At 43.9% G+C, this 22,832-nt stretch overlaps 1 protein-coding gene across 2 annotated transcripts in view; it reads right to left on the bottom strand.

Moving 5' to 3' along the window:
- PHF8 (PHD finger protein 8) overlaps window positions 1-22,832 on the bottom strand; it is a 34,283-nt gene that overhangs the window by 2,499 nt on the left and 8,952 nt on the right. Inside the window, exons 5-20 of one of the 2 annotated variants that reach the window (XM_042450995.1) lie at window positions 22,183-22,324; window positions 19,424-19,610; window positions 17,670-17,832; window positions 16,956-17,043; window positions 15,929-16,035; window positions 15,711-15,802; window positions 15,184-15,273; window positions 13,495-13,716; window positions 13,165-13,262; window positions 12,240-12,409; window positions 11,265-11,350; window positions 9,746-9,882; window positions 6,547-6,818; window positions 3,785-3,880; window positions 1,984-2,093; window positions 463-829 (exon numbers count right to left, since the gene is read on the bottom strand). In XM_042450995.1, the coding sequence (XP_042306929.1) occupies window positions 463-829; window positions 1,984-2,093; window positions 3,785-3,880; window positions 6,547-6,818; window positions 9,746-9,882; window positions 11,265-11,350; window positions 12,240-12,409; window positions 13,165-13,262; window positions 13,495-13,716; window positions 15,184-15,273; window positions 15,711-15,802; window positions 15,929-16,035; window positions 16,956-17,043; window positions 17,670-17,832; window positions 19,424-19,610; window positions 22,183-22,324 (2,427 nt within the window). The remainder of the gene's footprint in view (window positions 1-462; window positions 830-1,983; window positions 2,094-3,784; window positions 3,881-6,546; window positions 6,819-9,745; window positions 9,883-11,264; window positions 11,351-12,239; window positions 12,410-13,164; window positions 13,263-13,494; window positions 13,717-15,183; window positions 15,274-15,710; window positions 15,803-15,928; window positions 16,036-16,955; window positions 17,044-17,669; window positions 17,833-19,423; window positions 19,611-22,182; window positions 22,325-22,832) is intronic. The other variant, XM_042450996.1, reaches the window with a different exon arrangement.

Here is a 22,832-nt window from a genome sequence, read left to right as displayed (position 1 = left end):
ATCTTGCCAGGGACTGGTGACTCAATTTGCTTTGAACTTGAGACTTATTGTAGCCTTTCTAAAAGACTGCAGTGAGTTTTACATGTTTCACATATATTGTTTTCACCTGCTTTACTTCATAATCCTTATAAAGTGGGGTAAAACATATCAGTGTTATTTGATGAGAGCCATAGCTTGCCTAAGGCCATGTAGCAAGTTCATGGCAGAAAGAAATCCAAACTCGGGATTTCTTGGAACTAGCGGTTCTCTCAGTAAGTAAGATATGACATCCTAGACCTTGTTTTTCCAAAACAGGCCCTGTAAATGACCACATCTGCATGGGTGCGTATATCAAGCCATACTCCTTCACCCACTCTGGATATAGAGATTCTTCCAGTGGAGCTCAGATCCCCCAATATTTTCATGTTCTCCCACCCATCTGCTTTACTGGTGCTGCTGTAAAATCCATGCATATCAGCTTACCTTGTGCTGCCTGGGGACCGCTTGGTGAGCCAGTTGAGGGGCGTCGCTGAGACAAGAAGACACCTGGCGCCATGGGTGTGGACCCACGATTCACTTGGGCCATGCCAAAGACATTGGGCCGGGCAGTGTATTCGTGATCTACCAGGCTGCCAGAAAACTGTTCCTGTTTAGGTTCAGGTGTTGGAGGAGTGGGCACAGGAACCACCAGCCCCGGTTCCGGTTCCTGTTGTGGTAGCGGGAGATCTGGCTCCACTTCTGCTTCCACTGGTTCTGGTTCTGGTTCCAGTTCTGGTTCTGGGCTGGGTGCCTTCGGAGATGGTGGCTTTCTTTTTGCCACAAGCTTTCGTCGCTGCATCTTCTGGTGTTCCTTGAGACAGAGAAAGCAAAGACCAAATCCTTTATCTAAAGCCAAGATATAATCACTTCTGGCCCAAGAAAGGAAGTGCCACTTAATGGGACAGGACAGGCTTCTAGGGGGCTTCATGGCCCTGTCTACTTTGGCTCCACAAAGTATCCTTTAGTGCAGAGGTGGGAAACCTGTGGATCTCCAGATATTGATGGACCACAACTCCCAGCACTTCTCATCATTGCCTATGCCAACTAGGGTTGCTGGGACTTGAGGTCCAGTAACAATTACAGACCCAAAATTCACACACCCCAGATCTAGCTTTCACTGGAAATCTGCTGAACAAATGTCTACATTATTTTATTCATTACATCAATACACTGAATGATTGCATTTGTTTGGCCATAAGCCCAAACAACAAGACCAAAACCAAATACAGTGCACCCACGTTATATGCGAGTGCATTATACATGACTTTAAGCATATGCAGTAAAGCTGCACGGGGCGCAGCGTCCCATTCACATGACTAGGGCGTGCGCCCATGGCAAACGCGCGCTGTTGCACGCACAAACCCCATTCACTTGAATGAGGCTTAAGCATAGGCAGAATTTGCCTTACGTGGGGTGTGTGTGTGTCCGGAACGGATCCCCTGCGTAAGGCGAGGTTCCACTGTAATACCAAAAGCACAGTACCTTGTATAGAGGCAGTGTAAATGGCAGGGGAGCAGAATTTGGCCCACAATGCTCCTGATTCGGCCTGAGGAGGTTCCATAGAGTTCCTCCCTTGAATCCCACCTGTTAACTGGGAGAGGAGTCCCTGCTCCCTTTCATTAGATTCCTTGGTCTGCTAATGTCATCTGGCCTGTCGAGGGATGCAGAAATAGGAACCCTTCCCCAAATGGTTGGCCATCAAATCTAGCAGGGCTTTTCTTATGTTTTGTGTAGTTAATTAGCAAGTACCCAGCTTTAAACATCCCTGAGGGGAAAGCTAGCGATAAGTAAAGTTACTGAACTCAACAAGAAAGGCCAGCATCTTTGTATACCCCTGAAACATCCCAGGGTCTCCCTGTATTTGAGCAAAAGCCCTTCTGAGAGAGCAGTCAGCCCTCAAGCATATCTGGGATGAATACGCTTGAGTTCACTGTTAGCACCTCACAAAAAAATCCTCCCTCTTACCTGCTGAGCCAGTTTAGCGGCTGCAGCTGCCAGACCAGTCTCGACAGATGCCACCCTTGTCCCCTCTCGCACAGGGCGGTCTTGCTTGGGCAACGTTGGGGTCACCCGAGCTGTGAAGAAGAAAAGAAATGTGTTCACACAGGGGCTCCCTTGCTTGCTCTCAGTGGTGCAGTGGGTTGACTATTAAAGAAGAAAAATACTGCCCTGTCCCTTTGTTATATAGAACAAGGTATAATGAGAAAGAAGAAAATCACCCAGTGAGAGACCCAAAGGTCTCTTGAAAGGCACAATTTTGAAGCAGCGCACACACATGCATAGAGCCACTGTGCTGTGTTCATATACTGTCTTTATCAATTATCTCTCCACATGCAATAAGAGTTTTAATTTAGCTATCACAAATCTCCCTCCACACTAAAGTTATATTCAAAAAGGTACAAATGGTAACCACTTCCTCTCAACCAAGGGTCACATAGTATACAGTGTGCCCGCGTTATATGTGGGCGCACTATATGTGGCTTTGAGCATATGTGCAAAGCCGCGCGGGGCAGCGCGTCCCATTCAGATGAATCAGGCGTGTTCCTGTGGCGTGTGTGCGCTGCTGCGCCATCGCATGCACAAGTGAATGGGGCTTGAGCATACACAGTATTTAGCTTACACCAGGGGTCCCAGAACGGATCCCCGAGTAAGCCAAGGGCGCACTGTATATACCCCAGTCACTTCCCTGCCATCATTCCCTGAAGATGAAACATCAGGAATAAACTCTTCCAGAACATGGCCACACAGCCCGAAAAATCCACAAAGCTATAGTAGCCAGGACAACCCGTGTCGCAAACTAAGTAGACCTGCTGGCTCTTCCTAATAAGATTTACAGTTAGCCCTCCATAGCCACGGATTCTTTTCCCGTGGATTTAAGTGTTCATGGCTTCAAAATATTCAAAAAATAATAATAAAATAAATAAATTTAAAAAAGCAAACCTTGATTTTGTCATCTGATCTAAGGAATATCATTTTACTATGCCTCTGTATTTAATGGGACTTGAACATCCATGAATTTTGGTATCCATGAGGGTTCCAGAAACCAAATCCCAGTGGATATCAAGGGGACATTGTCAATCTCTCTCTGGGAGCACAACACCTAGATAATGCAGGTATGTGTGAATAAGAACAAGTGAGGGAAAAAGAAGGGATGCAACATGCACTGTGACTGAAAAATATCCTTTACTCTGGATACCTCTGGGAACTAGTCTGTAGATGCAAGGAGAGAAAAGCAGTGGCTTCTCAAAATTGGCAGAACTAGGCCACTAGGCTGCTTGCTAAATAAACAAAATCCGCACATATGCACGCACACAATTCTTTTAAGTAAATAAAAAAAGGGGAAAAAACTATTTTTTCCTTTTCCTTCTATCAGCATTTCCATTTGATGAAGTAAATTCTTGCCAGTCTATGAGCATTACCACCAGAAATGAGCCTCCACAACAAATCACTTCAGATGGTTCAAATGAGCTAGAAAATGCAGAGAACACACACAGCCCCACCTATCCTCTCCTAAAGAAAAGCAGGATTCTATAAACTAATCACTATGTGATCTGCGCATTTGGAACAAAACAAAATTAATGCATTCTGCAACTGTGCAAGGCATAATTAGCAAGAGCTAATGCGGGACCCAAAAGACTTGCCCCTAACCACTAGCTACCTGAGATCCTAGCAGGCTTTTATCCCATGCTTTCAAGCATGAGTTTGCAGCCATAAAGGGTAGCCATTAAATGTGGACAGTTCAAATTAGAGGTGACAGGTTTGTTACCCTTGGGACTCCAGGGAGCATCATCTGTGCATTTCTTTTTCTTCGGTAGCGACTTCAAGGCTGGATCATCTTCATCTGATTCCAAGGAAGGGTAAACTACAGAGAGAGGAACTGAGCTGGGGCTGAATTCTATAGAGACTCTTTTGCCCATGAAATTATTTGAAGAGCAGCTGCTCCACACATTGGCAGTCAGAATAAAAGTAGAACATAGTTTTAAAAATCAGCCTGGAAATTGCTGAAACGTGTATCAAACTGTAACAAGATTAATACTGAAGTTTTGCCCTGCAACTTGTCTGGAATTAACAGAGATACAGATGGGAAGGACCCTCTCATTTAAACACCTGTCAGCATTGGCATTGGTGGGACACTATAATACTACTAAATAAACAAACAAGCCCCAATGCAATTAAACCCCCCCCCCCAGCTTACTTTAAGGAATCTTCTCCTGAGAAATACAAGGCTGGCCCCAATAAACTCCTCTTAAGGGGCTAAAGCTGGAAGATTTAGAAAGGAACCAGAATTCTTCAATACGTTACAAAACATTTGCTGCTGAAGCTCAAAACCCCTCCCTCTTAATATTGGTATAAATTATCAGAAAATGGAGTTTATACATTTATTTGTATTCTTGAACACTATACTTTCTTTCTATTTATTCTCCTTTCTGAATAAAATATAGAACTATCTGTGTTTTGTTTTGCTTAGATCAAGGACTGTGGTGAATAGATCTGAAATTTGCAGAGAAATACAGGGCTAATATAATACACAGCAGGATGCGACTGAGAAGCCAGGATGATGGTTACATGAGTGGAGAACTTGGCAAAATAGCTCTTTTCCATGAGACTGACAAATATTTCTCTCTGCATCTATGCAGGTATTAAACAGCATTCTTCCAACTACAGGCCACAGTCCTCCATTCTGTGTCCAAGGCAATCTTTCAACAACAATAAAAGGTTGTTGTTTTCTGCTCTAAACAGCACTCAGAAAGCTGTTTGAACTATTAACTCCCAGAATACTGGGTTTCAGAGAGCTGCAGTCTAAAAAAGTAAGTTTTCAACCTTGGGTCTAGACATCCTACTGACCACTCTCTCCTCCACATATAGTTCCAGCTACTACTATGTGAGACCATCCAAGTGCCCTCTCCCTCTGGAACTAAGGAGGTACAGTGCATGCACACAGTAGCCATTGTGAATTTCCAGCTGCAGAGAACTAAGAACAGCAGTGTGGCAATTTCCAGTGTTGGTAAATGGGGTGGCACTGGAAGTAAGCAAGAAACAGAGTGTACATTGCCTCCAGGATGCTTGCCAGGGGCAAGTGCTACTTATTTGTGGCAAATGTACTGCTCCATTAGAGGCATGAGAATGATCTGAAGGTACATGACACCCAGTGGGTCTGCTGCTGATATTCAGCTGCTCCTTGGAACACTTGCCTGGAAACCCCACAGAAGGTATTCTGAGCCCTCTGGAGACTGCAAACTAGATCCAGAATTAGCAAGGCTTAAATAGTAGGGTAGCTGAAACCCCTGAGCCTGACATTAGTAACTAGTCAGGCTCAGAGTAGACCCCCTGACACAGTGGAATGCAATCTAGTAATTACCAACTGACATCTTAATGAATTCATCAGTAAGCTTAACAAAGTCATGATCCAGTCCTAAGAGGGCAATTATATATGTGTCTACTCAGAGACAGAGCTTGGAAAAGACACTTTCTGGACTACACTTCCAGAATCCCCTGGCCAGCATACTCACTGCAGCAGACTCTGCTAGCCATACTGGCTGAGAGATTCTGGCAGTTTAATCCCACTGAAATTTCAATAGTACCCAAATACATTTTGGGGGGGGGGGTTCCAGAGACTGGAGAATGTATTCCCTTATGTACCCTTTCAGATCTTGGAAGGCCAGACAACAGTTTCCACTTTTGAAATAGAAACCTCTGAAGCCTTATGACCAGGAGGGGGGAATGGGACAAAATACCTGTTTTGTTGTTGTTATTGTTGTTGTGTGCCATAAAGTCTTTTATGACTTATGGCAACTCTAAGGTATCCTAGGATTTTCTTGGCAAAACTGGTTAAAAGGAGGTTTGCCACTGCCTTCTCCTGAGGCTGAAAACATAAAACTTGCCCAAGGTCACCCAGTAGGTTTTATGGTCAAGCTGAGGAAAAAAATAACTGCAGACAGAGCTATCTACTGTTTGTGCACATCTCCAGGGTGTATGCAAGGGCCACATGGAAAGGAGTGGGGTGGTCCACAACCACAGGAAGGGCCTGGGGGGGCATGCAGCCTGTGAGCCACATTTTGCACACTCCCTAGGGTATAGGGCCACAGCCTAAATAAGTTGTTAAGTGCATTGTACACATAGGCCTGTTACAGACAGCCAAAATAAAGCTGCTTCGAGTCACAGTGGAGGTATGGTGTTTCAATGATGCATACGTCCTCGAGTCCAGAAGTCGCACCAAAGCCACGCTCCAGCCTGGAGCGTGGCTTTGGTGTGGTTTCTGGACTCTTAGGACGTATGCATCATTGAAACACCATACCTCCACTGTGACTCGAAGCAGCTTTATTTTGGCTGTCTGTAACAGGCCATAATGTACTATTCTCCATATGCTGGATATTGTTTACGAAAGTATAATAACTCTGCAGCTTCCTTTGAAACGTCTTCCCAAGCCAAGGGAGGAGGAGGAGAGATCTGTTTTCTTCCCACACTCTTTCTATAGAGAGTTTCCTCTCTCTCTCGCTCTCATTCCTTTCGCTCTCCTTGGTTTCTTACTGTACTCAGCGTCCTTGAAGCAGGCTCCCAGGCTCTCCTGCTCATCCATGCTGGCCTCTTCCTCGCAGTCAGTGCTGTGGTGGGCTGGGCGCTTGGTGTGCCTCTTCCCTGAGCGCTGAGTGCCGGATGCTCCTGCAGAGCTGCGTTCATGTCCAGCAGCCAACCAAGCCTGTAGGCTGGAGGCAACGGGCGAGGAGGAGGAGGACTGGAGGTTTGCCATGCACAGCATACCCTGGATGGCTTCCTGAGTACTGGGAGAGGCGGGTGCATCACTGGAAGGACAAGACAAAAATGGGCAGTTATTTATACCAGCATTCAGCCACAGCATCCTAACATGGCCCTGCTTCCCAAGTAACTTTGTAGTGCAGCTCAATTCCTAGAGGGAGGGCCTAGACCTTGCAGAGTTGAAGTGAACTTGCATAAATTTGGCTTGCAATTTGCATGTATTAGAATAACATATTTTAGTTTTACTGCTCATGGGGAAGGGCAAGGAATTATGGGAAAACATTGAAGCCCTCTCCCCAACCTCCAGAAACCTTATTCAACTTCTCAGGCTTTAGGATTTCAGAAGGAGCCAGACAAACATTCAGAAGCATATCTTTTTCCCCATAAGGAATAAAAACAATGTCATTCTTTAAAAATGAAATGCAGAGATTCTCTGTACTACCGTCTGTCCTTTGTTTATTCCTTGAGAAATGTGTCTACACGCTGATAATGGACACTCCAATGCCAGAGACTGGTAACCAAGTGAATGTGATCCATATGGGATGCAGGGCACCATAAAGATATGAGTGGCAGAGGGCAGAGCACTTCCCCCTGCCAAGCTCCTGCCCTGGATGTTACAGTTTCAACTTGAAATGAAACAATGGACATGTACTGTGAGTGTTCGTTCTGGGCTGGGAGATGGGAGGAGATCTCAAAACCTACACGTGGAGACAGAGAAGAACCCATACTATGTGGATTCTCTTTCACTAACCCAGAGAATGACACAGATTGGGATGCCTGAAACCTTTTAGATGTTTGGAATACTAGAAGAGAAGTGGGTTTGCAGTAGAAAAGTATATTAGAGAAGTTCATTATATTTTGCTTTATACTTCCTGGGATGGGAGGGTGGGAAGTTCAGTTTTAATTAGGTTGTTATATATAGTTATTTACATTAGCTAGTTTAGTTTGATTAAGTTTATGTCTGGTTTAGAGTTTTTTAGAGTGGGAAATGTTTTTTTAAAATTATATTTAAATTATTAGGTTTATTTATGGTTTATTAGTAGTGTATTTAGTTGTTTCAGTGTTGCTTGATTTTTTAATTTTTTAATTTTATATGTTATGATACTCCTCTTCTCTCATCAAGCCAGCAAATTGATAAGTTTGAAGCAACAGAACTTTAATTTTGTTTCCTTTTCTTTGGTGCTCGACAGATGGGCAGCTCTGTGCCGCCCATCTTTGCCCCGATGCACTGCCAAAAAGAAGCTACCTAGAGTGGCTTCTTTTTTGCAGTGCTGCAAACAGGAAAGGGCGCCACCATGATGCCACTTCCTGTCTGCAATGTGCGGGTGCTGCGAGGCGCTTGCGTCATTATGGCAGCCCCGCACGATAGGGTACAGGAGCATGCGGTTGCTGCACACTCCCAAATCCTAGTTTGGTCCGGTTACAGCGCTTGCCACCCATCTATACCGGACCTTTCATATCTCTGTCCCTCTTATATACATCCTTCCTAGCCACCAGTTTCTTGAGCAGAAGTGGGTAGTTGTAGCAGGGGACGAGTTTCTATATCCCAGGACCCTTAGGAAGCTGCACAAATGGCCCAAATGGGGGAGGGGGGAGAGAAAACCCCAAACCAGAAGTACTGTAGTTAGAAGTCCATGTTTTAATTTGGGGGGAAAAGGGTATGTTTTGATGTTAAGCTGTGCAGGGCCCCTGCAACCAATTTAAAAGATAAATCAGTGCTCCTGAAGGCGTCAAAGAGCACCAATTCATTCCCTTTTTGGCTGGAAAGGCTGGTCTTAAGAATTTGAAGTGGTCAAGAGCCACAGAAACAGCCTTTGGAGATGACACCCAGCCCCAAGCCCCACTTTGCCCACTCCTATCCTAGACCTATAGGTACAAGTTGTCAACAGAGGACACAGCTAAATAAATACAAGCACACAGTGCCTTTCATAAACAGTTATCATGATAAACAGTTTATCATCCAAACTTTCTAGATCAAGGATGGGGAATCCTTGTTCCTCCAGATGTTTGAGACCTAAAATTCCCATCAGCCCTACCCAGTATGTTTATTTATTTATTGGATTTGTATCCTAAATGGGATTCATTTTGCATAGCCAGCTGTAACTGATCGTGCGCTTCCAAAACATCTTGAAGAGCAAAAGTTCCCCATCTCTGTTGTAGGGTCACATAAAAAATTAGCTATATCTGAGATAGCCCAGGTATAAACAATAGGAAAATGTGAAACTTTATGTTTCTTTGTTGTTGGTGTTTTTATGATTATTTCAAACACTGAGAGTGGTGATAGCAGAACACCTTCTATAAGAAAGTAGAGATCTGTAAGAACATCCCATAAATACAGACCTTTCCCCCCAAATTATTTTGCTTGGAAAGTAATTTGGCTGACAAAAATACAAATATCCCAGACTCTGTTACTTCTGCCACATTGCAGAATTAATGCACTTTGGCACTACTTTAATTGTCATGGCTCCATCCTATGGAATTCTGGGATTTGTAGTTTGTCATGGCATCAGAGCACTCTGACAGAGAAGGTTCAATAGCTCACAAAACTACAAATCCCAGAATTCCGCAGCATTGAGGCATAATAGTAAAAGCGGTATCAAACTGCATTAATTCTGCAGTGTAGATGCAGCCTTTGTCTATCACCATATGGAATGTGTCTCCTCTCATTAGCTCCTCCCTGTCCTTTGAAAGTTTGGGACAGTGTGCTTGTTCTCTGCACCTTTGTTCACTGAAAACTTTTCCAGGTGTAGCTATTGGGGGCCACATGCAAAGTACATTAACATTCAAAATCCACAAAACAGTGATACCAACCAAAACACACAAAATGCATGCTGCAACCTTTTGAAGCTTCACTGACATTTTTCATCAAGCAAAGATGTTAAAAATCATATAAGAGAAAAACAAATTATGATGTTAGTCACAAGCCTGCAGCTCATCCACTGAGTCCAAGGGGCCAACAGTGGCTGGTTCTCACCTGAGCTCATCATAGTCTGCACCGCCCACCTGCCGACTGGCCTTGAGCAGGTCCAGGATCCCAACAGCACTGCCACTGCCCTCCAACTGGTCATCACCAGAGACATCCTCTTCCTCCTCCTCTGTAGTATAGTCCTCCTGGGAATGCAATGATTTCAAAGAGGCCTGATGGGAAATTCATTTTCAATACTGGGCATAGCTTCTCTATGTATCAAACTGACAGATAACAGAAACTATCTGCTGCACAAGTCATCTCTGGTTTATAACAAACCTATGAATGAGAGACCTCCACAACAGATTACAGTGCGCCCGCGCCATACGCGGCCTTGAGCATATGCGCTCAAGCCGCGGGGCGCGTGTGGGGCGGCGCGTCCCATTCAATTGAATGGGCGCGTGCGCCCGTTGCGCCCTGTGTGCGCCCGCGCCGCTGCGCCACTGCGCACGAGCCCCATTGTTTCCAATGGGGCTCGAGCATAGGTGGAATTCGCCTTACGCGGAGGGATCCGGAACGGATCCCCCGCGTAAGGCAAGGATGGACTGTATTATTATCAGTCCTGCTCAGGCCTTGCAAAGCTAGAGGAGTGGCTTCATTGTTTGAGTCAATCCATCTGTAATGTGGTCTTCCTCCTTTCCTGATGCTTTCAAACTGATATCTCATCCCATTCCCAATGTGTCCAATGGAAAGCTACACTGGATAAAGGACCAGCAACACTGACTCTGCCAACTGAATGCCCCCTCTGCCTGAGCCACAACACAAGCAAATATTATTTTGATCTTCTCTACTGAACAAAAAGAGGCAGAACTGTCTTCTTATGCTTCTTGTCACAGCCTATAAGATATACTTGGGCTTTTCCAGAGGCAAGAGAAAAGCATGGAGGAATAAGGACTTTGAAGCTGTATGTGGAAAACCTTGCCCCTCATACAAATGCCACTCATACACAGGGTAGTTAAATTGTTATTTATCTGCACCACACAAAATAAAATGGTTGAGGTAATCTAACAAAGGCGATGGGTGGAGCCATTACTCCTTGGACATGCATTGAGCGGCAAGGTACTCCAGGGGAAAAATGGAATTTTGCTACTTGGAAGGTGCCACTTAACATACCCTGCCATGGGAGCCAAATGTTTTATGCTTTTTAATACAAAGAAGGGTTACCACTCTCATGCTTGTAAGGTATCTCAACAGCTCTTACTCAAGAGATAGAAATGGACTGAATGGCCCTTTGGTCTGGCCTGGCAAGGCAACTATATTATGTCTTCAAGACTGATTGAAAACCTTGGATGCATGTTGCTGGGCTGGGGTGGTTAGTCAGTGACATAAGAAATACATTCAATAATTCAGGCACCATCTCCTTTACTGTGGCCTTCACGTGCTTCTAAGTTTACACTCAGACATGTTAAAACAAGTTCCATGGCTAAGTCCCAAGAGGACAATTAACTTAAAGGCCTGCTTCTCCTATGTAACAGCCCTATGAATTACACAGCATCACAGCCAATATGAAGACCTGCAGTGGACTTACCTCAATGTCAAACTCCACTTCTCCAGGCTCTCGCACCCGGTTTGGGTCAGAACAGGGCTTGGCCCGTGGCAATTTCCGGGGAAATTCTGAAACCAGAAGAAAATAAATGTTAAATTATTTGCTGAATGAGCCCCACAGATCTCTACGAGACTTAACTCTGCGTAAAAATGTATGGGATGGGACTGGTAATATGTTAGCTCTCTGGACAAGGATCCAAAGCAACTCTGGAAATAAACAAATGGGACTATACCCACTTCTGCACTGAATACTTGCTGCTAATCATGTCCAAAGCAGAATCAAAATAGGAGGTGTGTAACACATAGCCTCATTCTCTCATAATTAATATGAGAGACAAAAAGATGAGAATAAAGCATTGTACAAATCTACTGAAGATGGAATCATGAAATATTCTCTGACAGCAGAAAGTACAGAAAGGCAACCTTGCATTTATTCTAAAATCAAATTCTTCGTCCTTATGTTTATCGGACATCAGTGATAAGCAATGTGATAAACAATGCCTGTTATATTTCAGAAGCCTGAGGAAATGCAGAATAAGAATGGGGCTACAGGGTCCTGTGTAGAACCTTGCCTGTGTCTAGTAAATACAGAGAAAATAATGAGAAGAAATTATGCAAACGTGTTTCATTTGTATAATTTGTACAGGTTGCCAAGGCTGGATTACCTTCCAGTTTTATTCCCCCACTTCAGTCCCAAGTACAGTGTTCACAGCGTAGCTAAGTGCAGCCTACCCATGCTTTTGTTTTTAAAAAGGAGGTTTTGAAGAAGGGAAAAAGTTGTTTTCAGTGATTCAGCAGTATCAAGCCTATGGAATGGAGGATGAGGGAAGAGATGTGGCTTGAGGAGCAGGTACATGGCAAAGACCTGCCTTGGCTCAAGGGAGATGGCCCAACTAGCCAGAAGCAGGATCTGCCTGCAGATGTGCTGAATTTCAAAGACAGAAGGAGAATCACATACTAGCCAATCTCTTACGCAGAACCAGACTTCTCCTTTCGCGGCGAGGTGTTTCATCAATCTGTAGGTCCTCTTCAGAGTCAATATCAAGGGCCTCAGCATCAGAAGGGCTAGGTGGGGCTCGTGTGTGTGCTCCTTTACGGCTGCATCTGCGTTCTGATGCCTTGATTTTCCTGCCCAAGGGGGGGGGGGACCAAAATGACAGACACATTTTACCTCTCTCTGATTTACTAATCTTTCACAGGATTGTTATGAGGGCAAAATGGGGTGAGTGCCAAGAGAAAAAACACCTATACTGTACTTCGCAGTCAGCTTCTGAAAGGAAGGGTGGAATATAAATGCACTGAACACAACAGAATAAAATGAAGTGTATCTCACTGTGATACATATGGTTCTAGTGTGATGTAAGAGTTGATCCCAGGGAAGCACGTTATTTAGGCACTATCTGTTGTTCAAATGTGGGCCATATTTTGAAGACAGCAAGAACTGAAGGACCAGGCTATTGACTGACTATCACAGGCAAAGGTTTCTTGAACTCGCTCTTCCTTGCTGTGTCAATCAAAGCTTTGGTAGTGCTCTTGCCTTTTAGCATGTCTGCCTCCTCACTCCAAGTAACACAGGAAGGCAACAGGAAGAGTCTAAGGGTAAAATTCCTATTATCACTTTTCCAGATGGAACAAACTGATGAAAACAGCTGTGTGCCAGCATCTCTACATCAGACCCAGACAGCATGTGCAATTGGGAGGACAGATCTTGAGGCTGTGATATGCTGAAGTTTGATGCCCTCAAGCTTCTGCTTGCCCATACTTGGCATAGTGCGTTCAAGGGCCTACACTACTACAGCACCACAGCTCAATACCCCATTCAAATCTCTCTTTTACCTCACCACCACCACAGTACATGTGGACCTCCCACATAATAAACAAACCTGGTGCCCCGGCCATTGGCCACCACCAAAGGCAGCTCTTCTTCTGTCAGGTCAGGTTCCCCATCTGTGTCTTCCAAGCTGGAACTTAGCAGGTCAAACTGAAAAGGCAAATGAATGTACATTTGCACTTATGAGTATAGAAAGCAGAGGGAGGTGGCCACAGACCTCAAGGATTATGCAAGGAAGAGCAAGGCCACATGGAAAAGCTGCCCAGGTGTAGCCTGGCTTCCTACCTTGCTTTAAAATTCACCTTGAGAGGAATCCAGCTATGCATCCCACTCCAATACAGTGCAGTAGAGTTCTATCTGCATTGCTACAATGGCAGCTCACCTCTTCCTGCCCAGGGCTCTCCAGGCTTTTCAGGGCCTGCCTCTTGTATTTGCGTAGCAGCTCCAGCTCCAGGACTCTGACGGAGGCAACATCCTTCTGGATCCCTTTTCTGCCAGGTTCCTTGGGGCTCTGGTCTCCCTTTTTGGCAGCTGCACCAGGCTGGGTGCCCCTCTGCAGGCCGAATGGACTGCCCGTCTTCCCAATGTTCTGCTGGAATATATCCTGAAAGAGCATGAGCCCCAATATCCCTAGGAAGTATCTATCTCACACACAGTGCTTTTAAAGCTCATGCTACAAACATTTTGAAGCATGGTGTTTTGGCTGTTCTACCCACACACATGGGGTGGCTTGCAAAATGAAATGCAGGAACATTGTCCCCTTCACCAAACAATGTTGCCCATCTGTTTCAAATGAAAATGCTTGCAATTATATTTTCAACTTCTGTGTCTCAAAACATGGATAAAAACACTCTATGCTCTGAGCCTCAGGGGGAGGCAATGACAAACCTCTTTTAAATAAATCTTGCCTAAAAAACCTTGTGATAGGTTCGCCTAAGGGTTACCATGGGTCGGAAATGACTTGAAGGCACACAACAACAAAGAGCAGCCTTGTACTTACATTACTAAGGAGGTTAAAACTGACCAACCTCTTAACAGATTTTGCTCACTTGCCTTGATGGAATTATTTGTTGCCTTTGGCAACCAAGCAAACAGCTAAAGGCAAGGTTAGACAAGGAGAGTTCGCCTCCAACTGAAACACAGTGACCAAACTCTGTCTGGTGTCCCCCAAGACAGAGAAGCCAAGTTTGAAAGCCCTCTCTGTGTGGGCTTGGGGTGCCAGGATATTTATTCTGCGGTGTGGTATAAACAGCCAGGCTACAATCTCTGCCATGGCAGCTCTGAGCACACCGGACTCCCACCAGCAACCCTTAGAATCAATGTACAAGTGACCAAGATGAGAAGCTGTTATCTACAAGCTACCAGATATAATTTGAAGTGGGAATCTCTAAGCTCATATTCTGTACCACTATCACTACACTCAACTACCATTTGCCCAAGGGCTGTCTGGGCATGATTTGCCTGCCATGTGGAGGGGCATAATGGGCCACAGATTTGAAGCTACAATCAGTTAGGGATAGCCATGCCAGTATAATATTCTGGAAGGCAAAAAGGGACTGGTAAAGCCACCTGTAGAAGTCTTGCTCATCAGCACTTGGATGTTTCAAGCTGTGTGCCTGCACAGTAACCTACAGGCAGATCTACTCAGGAGGAGGCATATCAGTTTTAAGAAGCTAAATTGCAGGGAGCAATATCCCTTTGTCCAGATCCCACTGTTCAGAAGGAAAATGGGATGGGCACCAGCATATCTACAAAGTGCCTCAAAGTAGAGCTTTAGCTGTCTGGGACCAGTAGCTAATAGCATCAGATGACCCCAATATGTCCTCTAAGCCCCAGTTCAATACAAAATAAGTAGGCAATCATTTTCTTGACTTGCTTCACCATACATCAAGAACCTTTTATCTCCTGATTTTCCCTACTTTCAGAAGTTGATCCCTTACATACAGCAATAGAAGCTGAAGGTTGCTATAGGATAGCAAAGATTGGTATTCCCTCACCATGGCTCCACCCTGCCATCTCATACAGGGATGCCCACCATTAGTAGGAAAATACCCTGCCTTCTCATACTTACTTCCACAAGCCTGATCTCCTTAGCCAGATCTTTGATGAGTTGTGCTGGACGTACTGTTCCTGGGATTTCTTCCTCATGGTCAGCCAGGGCCTGAAAGGAATAAAATCTGGTAGCGGCAAACTTTGACCAATGAGAAGAGATTATGGGAGCTGCTACCCACAGCATTTGAAGAGCTAAAGGCTCCTCACTCCTAAGATATTGTTTTCTTAGCCCTCCAAATGCTTGGAATTTGGGCCTACTTATCCCTGAAGTGCTCAACCTGTCAGGGCTGTGCCTCTTCAGAATGCAGGTAGCACACACATACCTGTGGGTTTTTGCTTGCTAAAATAATTTTCCACATATAGTCAACATGCTGAGGAGAAAGGTTCTAGCCTAGCTTTCTTTCCAAAAACTATTTTTATTTTTCTGTTGCTCTTTTTCAACTGCTGACAAAAATGTATACCAATAGTGTCCAGAATCCCTCAGAGCCCTGGCTAGTAACCCAACCCTAATCTCAGACAAAAAAAGTCTTTCTGCCAACCCTTTACCTCTTTTTTAGTCCATGAGCGGAAGGCTGTGTTCAGGGCCTTGGCCCCATGAACCAAATAAGCAGCCGGGTGTCTGCGATTTTCTCGAAGGCCTGCCAAGGATGAGACAGAGAGTATCAATGACAACCACTTTCATGATCAATAACAGAAAGCAGTGGGAAAGGGGGGGGGGGGCCTGGGGGCTAGTCTTGGGGTTGAATAGGGGACTCAAAACCTACCTCGGAAGATATCCAGGAGGTGCTTGCCAACATACCAGCAGATAGTTTCAAAGTTGGGAAATTTGAATAGATCAGCTGTGCTAAGGCGTTTTTCAATTTCATAGGCCCTAGTGAGGAGCAAAAGTGAGACCTTGTGAGATCTGTGTGGTATTCCTTTGTGCCAAAGGAACATAACATCTGTGACTAAAAGGAAACATTCCACACACCCCAAATAACTGTGTAAATGAAGCACATTTGCAGCATTTTTCTTATTTCAGATTATTTGTTATGTTGCTGGTGGTCATAAAAAGATGCAACGATCTATATAGGGCTCTAAGACTCATCTTTTGGCTTCTGGAAGACTTACTTAGCAATTCTTCTGTAGTATCATTAGGCATTGCCTGCACACAGCATATCCAAACATTTACTTACTTAGAATATTTTGTAGTTTCATCAGGCATTGCCTGTCTGAGCATATCTACACAACCAAAAGAGCTAGAAATTCAGTTTAGAAATTCACAGTTTTGAAGACTAAGGTCCAAAACACACTGCAGAAATAATCCAGGTTGACACTGCCTTAATTGCCCTGGTTCAGTGCTAGGGAATCCTGGGAATCATAGTTTATTGTGGCATCAGAGCTCCCTGACAAAGAAGTCTAAATGTCTCACAAAATTACAGTTCCTAGAATTCCCTAGCATTGAGCCAGGACAGTTAAAGTGGTCTCAAACTGGATTATTCCTACAGTGTGTTTTCAAATCAAGATTCTCTGGAACCTTGTGTTGTTAACTGTTTGTCTAATGAAATATTAACTTCAATAAAATTATTTTAAAAAAAGATTCTTTGGAACATTAATTATCCACTCATTATGATTTCTACTCTACAATAAAAAGCATTTTGATTGGGAGTGGCTTTTGGGGGTTTCAGAAAGAACCTTCCCCACTCTAGCTGAAAACATCTGAGATCAAGTCTGGGACCTTCTAAGCATGTGCTCTGCCATTGCGCTAATTTCCAAGAGGCTCTGCTGTCACTCGCTCCCCACTAGACTCACTTGAGCTGCATCTCAATGTTCAGACTGTGCAGAAAGTTGCCCCCAAAGGCCAGGCAGTCAACAGGGGTCATTACTGCATGGATCCAACCTGAAAAGGCAAAGGGAGGGAGGGAGAAAATCAAGTGGACTTTGGACTGGCCTCCCATAATCATTTCCTGCTTACAGGAAAAGGAAACGTGGCCATTCCTGATACAAAGGGCTGAAGAAAAAGCATAAAGGGAGATGTTTGCCATTCTGGATGCTTTTAAGTGCTTGGGTCACCCTAAGAAATTTTCTACCTGAGGCAAAGGATAATTTCTCTCCTCCTAGTTCCATGTTCAGAAATAATTGGACTGGTAGTTGAATTTTATTTCAACATTGGCAATGCAACAACCTCCTGTACTGTGCCTTAGGGTGGATGCTAGGTAAGGGAATCCAAGAAAGGGGAACAGACAAAGGACTCTGGAGTAGACTGCTGCTGCCATCCAACATGGTACCTGAACTTGCAGTCTCTCTTTGCCTAGTGATAGGGTTGGTCTGCAACTGCTAGAAACAAGCAGACCTTCCTTACTTCCTTACACTCTATGAAAGTGTAAGTTAGTCAACATGGCAGCTGCAGGAAAGAGAAAAGGTGCTTCTGAGGAGCAGGAAAACAAAGGCCCAAAGGGATCATGGTATCACTAACAATGACAAAGGCACTGTTGCAGAGGATATTTAACTGCCAAAGGCCTCTACCTGTGGGTATGAAGAGAGTCTGGCCCTGACGGAGAGGACAGCGATAGCATCTGTCCACCTGGTCCCCAAAGAACATTTCATTTTGATTGGATGAGCTGCTCCATGCTTCAAAGAGTGTCAAGTTGGCAGTCGTGGGGCGCACCAGATAGAAGATCTTTTCTCCCTGTAACAAAGGGACAATGATGAGAATCAACAAAAAGGCCATCTTAGGCCAGAATGGGGGAACATGTCGCCCTCCAGATGGTTAGGTCTATAACTCCCAGAGATCCCACCTAGAGTGACCCACAGTAAGGAATTATGAGAGTTGTAGGCCAAACTATCTGGAACTCCCAGGTCTAGGAACTCTTCACCCAAAGAGCCCTTTTCAAAACTTTCATCTTCATTTTCCAAAACAACTGAAGCTGAGGAAACAACCAAAGGCATAAGGGTGGAAAAGATAGATCTATGAATTTAAGAACAGCCAAAGGGTAAGAAAGAAACACCCCTAATTTATGCAGAGGCATTAGCATAGAGCAAACAAGGAGAAAGCTGCTGGCAGAAACACTGCTTGCTTTTCATTTGCATGCTCTGGAGATTAATAGACTTGCAAAGTGCCCAACAAGCTGCTGTCTGCCTCTCGTCTTCAATGTATTCTGAGTGAACAGTAAAATATTATTCCTTTTCTGGTTCCCAGCATCCTTAGAAACAAGAATATATATCCTTTCTTCTATGGACTTAACACATCAAGTTTCTTCAGTCTCTTTCATATAAAGGCTTTGAAGCATCTAACAACAGATCTCACCAGAAAGCAACAGAAGAAAAGCTACACCAAATTCTAAAAAGGCCAGTAGCAACCCTACAGCCTGTGGCTTCTGGAACAGTGATATGTAAAAAGTTGTGGCTCTCCAGATATTAACTGCAACTCCCATCAGCCCCAGCTAGCATATCCAATGGTGAGGAATCATGCAAGGTTTAGGACCACAATTGACACACATAAATCAGATGTGTAAGTTTTTAAACAGAGTCTGGAAGGCCATCTGCTGGGGGTGCTTTGATTGAGTATTCCTGCATGGCAGGTGGTTGGATGACCCTTATGGTCTCTTCCAGTTCTATGATTCTAAGCTGGCTAGAACCAGCTTCGCTCTTATTTGCTCTGGCAGAAGCCTTCCCTTTCAACAGTATCCAATCAATCCAATTCATGAAGCAGTCCAGATAGTTTTACCTCTTATTAAATGAAGTAATAATTCAAAAGCACTGGACTCACAGACTATACCAGTTCTATACTAGGCTAAGCCACTTCAGAACAGAACTTGGAAACACTGATAGTTTAGAACAGCTCTCAAGTTATCTAATATGAGGAACTGGAATTGCTTTTCCCCACATGCACCTACATGCACCACTGTATACACCACATGCACTATTGTAGCTAATGGGCACAAATATGCTGATATTCCCGGGCCCTGGGAATAGCACTATATTAGTGCCCATTAGTTACAATGGTCTTTCTTTCCTGGAAACTCTACAGAGACTGGCAGCCAATGGCTCAGGAACCAACAATGGTCTAGCCACCCCACTTTGAATAGCAGTGGCTTAGACAACTTCCACTCAGCATGGCCATTAGATTTATATATGCAGGAAAATCTTCAAAAAGAACATGTAAGGAAGGTAGAAGCATTTCATATTCCTCAGGTGAAATATACAGTGATAATACATCCTGTGAGTCTGCCTATGTGCCTCAGTTCTAAGATGCTGCTCTCCCTGCTGTATATTCTTACCCGCAGTACATGGTACCAGACAGAAGTGCCCCCAAAGTCAATATGGAAGTCTGTATAGCTGTCCCGCACCCCCATCAGGCAGTACTTTTGCACATTCGGCCGTTCGAACACTGACTCCCCCGGCCAAAGATTCTCCACCCAGGACAACTTGCGCACAATCTTTGGTGTCTCCACCAAATTAGACAATCTGGAAAATGGAGAGGAAAAGTAAACAGAAAATAATCAAATGTTCAAATCTTATGACATCTCTAAGCTTCCAACTTTCATTCTCACAATAGCACTTAACCTTCGCTCTGCTTCCATTATCCCATCTGCAAAAGGGGTCATCATACAATGGAATGAGACTGAAACCTTCATACAAACATTGAGCACTTAAATAGAGCCTTTAAAGTGTTTAAAGTATTGCAGTCCAAAGTTATTATTACACCTAGATTCTGTGCAAGGAGGGACAGAGCTGAAGATAAAAAAGTGAGGTTCTTAAGATTGAGAAAAGAAAAGCACCTTCTGGGAAGGACTGATTTGAGTAGTGAGATGAGAACAGGGAAGGGGTTAAGCAGTCCCTTTCCTATTTCTCTGTTCATGCTCTCGGTCCAACATGGTTGCTCTTCAATGTTTTGTTTTGTTTTTTGAAGAAGTAAAAAAAAAAACAGACCATGCATGTTCCACATAATGTCTAGTGTGGCTCAAAAGCAAAACCAGGGCCTTCCTCACTTGCAGCCAATCCAGTACATCCAAAGAATCTCTTTCTTACACACACTCTTCTGCGGGGGAAGTGAACCTTTTCACTTTATTCCGATAGGCACCTATCAGACTCTGCATGCCAACAAGGGGCACAGCCAGAATCCAAAATAGATGGAATTATAGATGGTTAGGGAAGTTGTAGCTCCCCCACATCATTTTGCTCCTCTTCCCAATCTTACAGGCTTTGTTTTCTGTAGTTGTTTTAGTAGCAGGATCATTTTATTGCTTGTGACCAAAGGCCACTGCAAAGCATACATAATAATACAGTCCGTCCTCCTTATTGGCAGACTTGCCATCCGCAGATATAACCATCCACAGACGACAAGCCCATTTTGATTAATGGCAGTGCATGCATGTGATTGTGACAGCGGGCGCGCACACACCAGACCATCATTACTTTTAATGGGACGAGCATTCACAGATTTCGTATCCGCAGTGGTCCGGTCCAACTGTACTACAAAACCACTAGAGATAAAAATATACATAAAACGTGTGCATATGTGTGTGTAGGCACGTTTGCATACACAATAGAGAATTATTTACAAATGTTGACTTGCAGTCCTAAAACACCAGACATTAAGGGATCCTGTTTTAGCACTAAAATAACAAAGTAAATGTTCTGAAAACTCTCATATAGACAGAACAAAAATATGTTGGGTGCACATTTCCTTACAAATAGATTCATTTCACAGTGCTCAAGACTAGAAATAAAATGAAGTACATCTTGCTTTAGACATCCACACATTTCTGAAGCGTGTGTTTTGTTTGGATAAAAGGGAAAAAATACACGAAACCACGTGTATATTTGGAAAAAAAATCTGTATATTTTAAAATGCATATGCTTGAAAAGTGTGCACAAACGTGTTTTAATCAACAGAAAAAATTGCTTACAAATGCCTGCCCTAGGAAAATACATATAAAAATATGTACTTAAAAAAACAAACAACACTATATGCACAAAAATATGCTTGAATTTCCACAATGGAAGGAAGGAAGCAAAATTTCACAAACTGATACAGAACAGGAACAGCAAGATAATACTGGTGGGATTCTGAGAAACAATGGAAATCACAACCTTATTATTATGTTCTGGGACCTCTGCTGTTTCAAACAGATCTGCTCATGGTTTTTAACCTTTTTTCGGCACTCTTGCTCTGTTTTGACATTATCTCTGCCTCCATCCAGACACACTCCACCTACCTCCATAATGCAAATGAAATTACATTTTCATCTAAGCGAGCCCACTTCCATCTGACCTTACTATGCCCTATCTTCTTGCTGTGGACCACTTGCTGCTCAATCTCTCCAAGCACAGTCACCTCCTGAATACCCCTAATTCACTGTAATGTTCTCTTGGCCATGGCTGAATAGGCGAACTAACAAAGGACCCACTGCTATGTGACTTTCTCTCAACCTTCTGTTTAGTATGGAACCAGTTCCTCTTTGATGCTGCTGCCTCATCTCATGGTAGAGGCACCACAATGGAGGGACTGCTTTAAGAGAACATGGCCAGCAGAAGTTTCAGAGGTCTCCTTGTCCTGCTTGAAGGCCTCCAATCAACAAGAAATGCAGCCTTTTGGTAGAACTATTCACATCCTTATACACATATATGTGTCTGCTACTATTACCTGCTAAAGACATGCTAGGTAGGTGCATCTTCCTCTCCTGCCTGTGTTATTTTCTGAATAAATCTAAATCTCAGTGAGAAGAAAAATGCCCATCGTTGGAAAAGCAAGACCCCAAACATGCAGACTTTCAGTCAGAGCTTAGAGGCACTATCTTTTTGGACTCCAAATCCCTGATTCCTGCAGTTGCAGGACCACTGATTCTGGAAGCTGGAGTTATCCCTCACCCCAATTTTTCCAAGCTCTGTTTTTTGTCAAGGTCACTCGTCTTGAGGGTAGAAAGTAGAGAAAAATCTTCATACCAAACACAATAATTCTTCTGCTAGAGGATTCTCCTTGGTGGTGGGAGAATCAAAAGTTATAAAGCTACACTCCCCATGTCCCTTTGCTTGCCTTGTTTCAGAGAATTCTAAGCTGATGACATTAAGGACTTTTTCCCTGCGGTTGCTGGTATAATAGCTGACAAAGTCACCCAGGCGCATCTTGAGGTCGGCCTGGCGTGTCACATCAATCACATCGATCTCTTTGTCAGCACCTGTTGAAAAAGAATCAGACATGCCATAAGCTGGGTAAGACAAGTGAGAAGATGATGAGGGTAGACAGAAGGGGGCTTCAGCCACAGCGGACTGTAGCCCAGTTTCCTTTTGACTCCCCTGTGAGCACCATCATGAATTGTAAACATGTTGTATTACATGTCCATTGTCAGTGAGCACTCAACATTCTTGCTGCATGTTTAATAATGCCAGTCTTCCTCTACTGCAGTGGGGGGCAACTGTTAGGAGACTGCCTTGTCTGACCAAGAACCTTGGAAAGACCAACAGGATCTGCCACATTCCATTCAAAAAATTCAAGTAATTTTTTTGCTGTTAAATGCCTTCTGTGGTCATGGGGACAATTTTGCCAAGTTTCTGGCCCACTCCAATTTGTTTTAGAGACAGGAAAGGCCTTTTTAACAACTGGAAGTGGTGCGGAAATCAATTTCTCAGTTGCTTCCTCTTAAAAAAACAAAAACATTAAAAAAGAGCAAAATGTTAAGATATTCT

The sequence above is a fragment of the Sceloporus undulatus genome, chromosome 2 (genome assembly GCF_019175285.1).
Source record: "Sceloporus undulatus isolate JIND9_A2432 ecotype Alabama chromosome 2, SceUnd_v1.1, whole genome shotgun sequence".
Lineage (NCBI taxonomy): Eukaryota > Metazoa > Chordata > Lepidosauria > Squamata > Phrynosomatidae > Sceloporus > Sceloporus undulatus.
Note: the sequence above shows the minus strand (reverse complement) of the source record. Positions and strands in the feature narration are given on the sequence as shown.